A 5,561-nucleotide genomic window follows, 5' to 3' on the forward strand; every position below is an offset into this window, starting at 1 on the left:
GTGCACGTGGACCCCGCCTTCCTGCGCTTCGTCCCCACTTACACCTCCCGCCTCGCCATCGTCTCCCAGACTGGTAGGGCCCAGCCAGATCCCTGCCCCTACACCTACCCAGGCCCTGACAGGCTATGGAGTCAGGTTGCCCGGACTCACTAGCCCCTCTGCCAGTCTTGGGGAGGTCCCTGTTGTGGATTTTCCAGACTTGGTACAATCCAGGGATGGCAGGTGGGGGGCAAGAAGCAGCATGGGCAGGGGTGGTGGAAGCTATGTGGGAGCAGGGGTCTGGGCAGGTATGGAGCAGAAGGGGGAGTGTGGGCATGGGCTGGTTCCAGGGCTCTACCCTGCACTTCCAGGCTCCAGCTGGGGCAGGGATCTGGGGCTGTGGTTCCCATAAGGTGACAGGCCACCCCCCAAGGTCCATAGAGTGGGGCTTGGATGACCTTTCTCCTCCAGTCCAAGGGGCCATGGCACTGCCCAGCCTGGAGCCCTCCTGGGCTAGGAGCTCCCTGCGGCACCCCTGCTTGCACTGGGCACCCCGCAGAGCTGGGGGGATGTGCTTCTCTTGCCTGAGGGCTGGGACATAGGGGTCGGGAGGCTCTCCACGTTTTGGCGCCCCCACCCCCCCATCTCCAGCCCTGTCCTGTCATCCACACAGGCCAGGGCCAGTTCTGTGAACCCACGGGCCTGGCCAACCCAGCCGATATCTTCCATGTCACCACGGTGGGGCAGCTGCTGATGACATTTGATGTGTCGGGCACCAAGCAGGCACTGGCCTTTGGTGACTCAGAGGGCTGTGTTCACCTCTGGGCTGACTCGCCCGAGGCCACATTCAATGCTTTCTCCCGGGAGACCGACTTCGCCCTGCCCTGCATCGTGGACTCCCTGCCCCACCTGGACTGGGGCCAGGACCTCGTACCCCTCTCGCTCATCCCAGTGCCCCTCACCAGCGAGACCCTGCTGTCCGACTGGCCCGCCGCCAACTCGGTGCCCGCCCCCCGGTGAGAGCCGACCCAGTGGCACCTGGAAGGGCCCAGGGCATGGTGTTGGTGGGGGGGGGCTGGGCTCTGACTCACTGCCCTCGGGAAGGATGAGCTGGAGGCCTGACCGCGCTGCGGACGCTGGGGAAATCCCCCGGCGCTTCCCCAAGAGTCGGCTGCACCCTGGGCTCTGTGGTTGGACTCTTGCACTCACAGTTTCATCCAGTGCCTTCCTCAGCCCAGCTGTGGGTTCTTGCACTGCATCAGAGCCTCTGCTACAGTTGCTTCCTCCCCCTTAGAGCCCCCCCCCGCACCAGCACTGAGCTGATAGGTCCTGGGGTTGGCTCCACTGTCCTCAGAAGCCCAAAGCTGGGCTCAGAGCCCAAAGGACCAGTGCGTTTCAGGGGCTGAGCCACACTGTGTGCCACAGGCGGGCGCCACCCGTGGACCCCGAGATCCTGCGCACCATGAAGAAGGTGGGCTTCATTGGCTATGCCCCAAACCCCCGCACCAAGCTTCGCAACCAGGTCAGTGCAGACCCTGGGGAAGAGCCAGGAGGACTGCGGGGCAGGGCTGTGTATGTGTGGGGTTGGGGGTACACAGCACAAAGTAACAAGGCTGTTGTCCCCACCCCCAGATCCCATACCGGCTCAAGGAGATGGACAACGAGTTTGACAGCTTCAGCCAAGTGCCTGAGTCTCCCATTGGCCGTGAGGAGGAGCCACATCTCTACATGGTGGCCAAGAAGTACAGGAAGGTCTGACCTGGTACCTGGTGGTGAGGGACAGGCAGCCAACTCTGGCCTACAGGGTCTGCCAGCAGTAGTGGGAGGCAGCATGGGACCTCCAGCCATAACGGTGCCAGGGGCCTTGCCCCATGGTGTGTGTGGGGGGGAGCTGCTGTGTCATAGGGCTGCACCATGGCCCAGCCCGGGTTTGGGGGTCACAGCTGGGAGGTCCCACACTGGTGACTGGCACCTGCCCAGGTCACCATCAAGTACTCAAAGCTGGGGCTGGAGGACTTCGACTTCAAGCACTACAACAAGACGCTGTTCGCGGGGCTGGAACCCCATATCCCCAATGCCTACTGCAACTGCATGATCCAGGTGAGGCTGCCCCCCTGCCCTCCTGCCCCCCTGCCCCAGCCGTGTCCAGCCTCCCTGATCCAGTGCCCCTGCAGGTGCTTTACTTCCTGGAGCCTGTGCGCTGTCTGGTGCAGAACCACCTGTGCCAGAAGGAGTTCTGCCTGGGCTGTGAGCTCGGCTTCCTCTTCCACATGCTGGACCTGTCCCGTGGGGACCCCTGCCAGGTGAGCTGGGCTTGGATCTGTACATGGCATGCAGTTGGGGCCCCAGCTCTTGGCATGGAGCTAAGAACCCCCCTGATGCCCCCACCCAGGGCAGCAACTTCTTGCGCGCCTTCCGCACCATCCCGGAAGCCTCAGCACTGGGTCTGATCCTGGCTGACTCAGATGAAGCCACAGGGAAGGTGAACCTGGGCCGCCTAATCCAAAGCTGGAACCGCTTCATCCTCACGCAGCTGCACCAAGAGACCCAGGAGCAGGAGGGGCCACAGGCCTATCGGGGCGCTGGTGGCAGGTAATACTGTGCTCACCCCCATGCACATAGCCTCCATCCTGGGCCACCCACATGAGCCCTGAGTGGTGCAGGCTGTCCACTGCCCCCAAGGGTCTCTGTGGCAGCCTTGGGCCCCAGGCTGCGGGGGAGGGGGCACCTGGTCTCTGGCCACAGGCAGCACTCAGCCCTGGCTCTTCTCGCCCAGCAGCTTCGCCTCAGCTGGGGAGTCAGTCATCGGGCAGCTCTTCAGCTGTGAGATGGAGAATTGCAGCATGTGCCGCTGTGGCAAGGAGACGGTGCGCGTGTCCTCCACCCTGCTCTTCACCCTCTCCTACCCTGACAGTACTGGTAAGGCATCCGCCAGGATGAGTGTGCAGCTCCCTACCAAGCCAGGCCTAGTGCCAGCCCCTGCCCACTCGGGGGGCATCCCAGCTGTTCCATGCCCTTCCCATCCCATCCCTGCGTAGCAGTGGGACACAGCCTGCAGCTTCCTGTGCTGAGCACCTTCATCAGGATCTGCACTGATGAGGCTGTCCCCCTTCCCCAGAGAAGTCCATCAAGGACTACGAGTTTGTCCAGATCTTGAAGAGGAGCATCTGCCTGGAGCAGAGCACGCAGGCCTGGTGCGAGAACTGCGAGAAGTACCAGCCCACTGTGAGTGCCAGGCCAGGTTCACATCTGCTGGTCACCTGCGGGGCCCTGATCCCATATGGCATGGGGAGGTCAGGCTGCACCACAGGCAGTGCCCCGCTGGCTCTGGGCTCCCCCCATCCCTCAGGGGCTGCTGGTACCTAGTCCTTCCCCACCTCCCCCTGCTCCAGGTCCAGACCCGGAACATCCGGTGCCTGCCTGACGTCCTGGTCATCAACTGTGAGGTGAACAGCTCCAAGGAGGCTGACTTCTGGAAGGTGCAGGCCGAGGTGGGTGGCGCAGGAGTGACTACACAAGTCGGGTGGCAGGATTGCACCACCCCCTCTGGGTCTCAACAAGGTCTTTGCAGGCCCTGGAGCTGGCGCTCAGGACAATGTAATACCAGCGGCTCTCAGGACTCAGCTAGACCCCGGGGGTAGGGGGTCCATGTCCTGGTGGGGTGCCCTTGCCAAGCTGCATCCTGGCCGTCCTTATCCGAGGGCTCCTGCCCGCCATGCTGAGCCTCCCATTCACCCCCTTCCCAGTTTGCCTTCCAGAAGGCGCTGATGAAGCGAGGAGGCCTGGATGTGCCCAAGGGCAAGGACCTGGTGCTCAGTGACTGGTAGGTGCCTCCCCCAGGGCCGTGGCCCCTCTGGACTCCCAAGGCTACACAGCCCCTAGGGCCTTCAGCTGCCCCATCTGTTGCTGAATGCAGCTGCCTCGGGTGGAGGGGAGCTGGCACCAGTCGCCACCAGTGCAGCTGGCCCTGGTGCCTTGGGGCTCAGAACCTACTGCGCTTGGTCCTGCAGGAAGGAGCTAGGCAGTGCCGAGCCCGGGCAGCCCTACCCCTCCATGGAGGAGCTGAAGAACGTGTGGATCCCCCACGCCATCCGCATGCGGCTGACCAAGAACAAGGAGCTGGATGTCTGCAACTGGAGTGAGAGTGATGAGGTGCTGTGGTCCCCGCGGGTGAGGGGGCTGGGGTCAGTCCTGATCCATGCCTGGGGCTGGAGCCTGCACCCATTGTCTGGCAGCGGGGGACCAGGGGAGGCAGCAGGGGCTGTCTCTGGGGTCTGGGCTGATGCTCCACGCCCCAGAGCAGGTCCTCTTGTGGTCCTGGTGGGAGGGGAAGGGGGCAAGGGCAGGACAGGGCCTGGAACCACTGCCCTGGCCCCCGCACCAAGCCATGGGTAGTAACCAGTGCCAGTCGCTCCCTGCAGCCAAGTGTGTCGGATGACCCTGACTCGGTGCATGTATACGACCTGATGGCCACGGTGGTGCACATCCTGGACTCCCGCACTGGCGGCAGCCTCGTGGGGCACATCAAGGTTGGGGAGACCTACCACCAGAGGAAGGAGGTGAGTCACCAGACCCAGGAAGGCGGAGGGGGCTGCGCTGGGCAATGCGCCGTGTAACACCCCCTCCCCCACAGGGCGTCACACATCAGCAGTGGTACCTCTTCAATGACTTCCTCATCGAGCCTGTGGACAAGGTGAGGGAGCCCCAGTGCCGGGGCAGAAGCCAGGGGCTGTAATGTGGCAGTCCACGTTCTCCCATTTGTTGCGGGGGGCACAGGCCCTGTGCCTACACCCATACCCTTGCCCACAGTGGGAGGCTGTGCAGTTCGACATGAGCTGGAAAGTGCCAGCTGTGCTATACTATGCCCGGCGCAACCTCAACGCCAAGTACAACCTCGCCAGTGAGTGTGGGGCTGGGGCGTGGGGGGACGTGGACCAGTCTATACGGGGGGGTGCAGCTCACGCTTATATCCTGCTACTGTGACCTGCCCTGACATGGCCCTGGGCTGGGCAGGGCGCAGGGCCTGGGATCCATGCAACTTCACCTGCCCCTGGGAGGGCATTGCCACCCCCCTGGGCGGGCATCACCCCACACCCCTGGCCGTTCAGGTTCTGTGGCCCCCCCCCAGCCCTGTGCTGCCTGCTTCACAGTCAAAAACCCGATCGAGGCCAGTGTACTCCTGGCGGAGGCATCGCTGGCCCGCAAGCAGCGCAAGTGCCACGCCACCTTTATCCCGCTCATGCTCAGTGAGATGCCCCAGGCTGGCGACCTGGTGGGGCTGGATGCTGAGTTCGTCACCCTCAACGAGGTAGGACCTAGGGCTGGGCAGGGGGCCAGAGCTGTGCAATCTGGGCAGTGGGACACCTTGGGGGAGCAAGGGGGGCACCGTGGAGCTTCAGCCCCGCCCACCTGCAGGAGGAGGCTGAGCTGCGCAGTGACGGGACCAAGTCCACCATTAAGCCCAGCCAGATGTCAGTGGCACGGATCACGTGTGTGCGTGGCCAGGGCCCCAACGAGGGTGTCCCCTTCATCGATGACTATATCTCCACCCAGGAGCAGGTATGGGCCCCCCACCCCCCCCC

General features: G+C 63.8%; 2 protein-coding genes across 2 annotated transcripts in view; both read left to right on the forward strand.

Moving 5' to 3' along the window:
- Positions 1–643, forward strand: part of STAT2 (signal transducer and activator of transcription 2) — a 35,050-nt gene extending 34,407 nt beyond the window's left edge. The window contains exon 26 of the mRNA XM_019514273.1: positions 631–643. The gene's annotated coding sequence lies outside the window, so the exon portion shown is untranslated. The remainder of the gene's footprint in view (positions 1–630) is intronic.
- The window catches only part of PAN2 (PAN2 poly(A) specific ribonuclease subunit), a 15,997-nt gene that overhangs the window by 4,186 nt on the left and 6,250 nt on the right, over positions 1–5,561 (forward strand). The window contains exons 7-23 of the mRNA XM_019514291.1: positions 4–73; positions 653–995; positions 1,405–1,501; positions 1,612–1,731; positions 1,960–2,079; positions 2,154–2,282; positions 2,372–2,571; positions 2,756–2,898; positions 3,098–3,204; positions 3,372–3,470; positions 3,726–3,802; positions 3,990–4,131; positions 4,401–4,538; positions 4,613–4,672; positions 4,789–4,879; positions 5,130–5,287; positions 5,395–5,538. Of these exons, the coding sequence (XP_019369836.1) occupies positions 4–73; positions 653–995; positions 1,405–1,501; positions 1,612–1,731; positions 1,960–2,079; positions 2,154–2,282; positions 2,372–2,571; positions 2,756–2,898; positions 3,098–3,204; positions 3,372–3,470; positions 3,726–3,802; positions 3,990–4,131; positions 4,401–4,538; positions 4,613–4,672; positions 4,789–4,879; positions 5,130–5,287; positions 5,395–5,538 (2,238 nt within the window). The remainder of the gene's footprint in view (positions 1–3; positions 74–652; positions 996–1,404; positions 1,502–1,611; positions 1,732–1,959; positions 2,080–2,153; positions 2,283–2,371; positions 2,572–2,755; positions 2,899–3,097; positions 3,205–3,371; positions 3,471–3,725; positions 3,803–3,989; positions 4,132–4,400; positions 4,539–4,612; positions 4,673–4,788; positions 4,880–5,129; positions 5,288–5,394; positions 5,539–5,561) is intronic.

Source organism: Gavialis gangeticus, unplaced genomic scaffold (genome assembly GCF_001723915.1).
Source record: "Gavialis gangeticus isolate Ggan-Ray unplaced genomic scaffold, GavGan_comp1, whole genome shotgun sequence".
Classification (NCBI taxonomy): domain Eukaryota; kingdom Metazoa; phylum Chordata; order Crocodylia; family Gavialidae; genus Gavialis; species Gavialis gangeticus.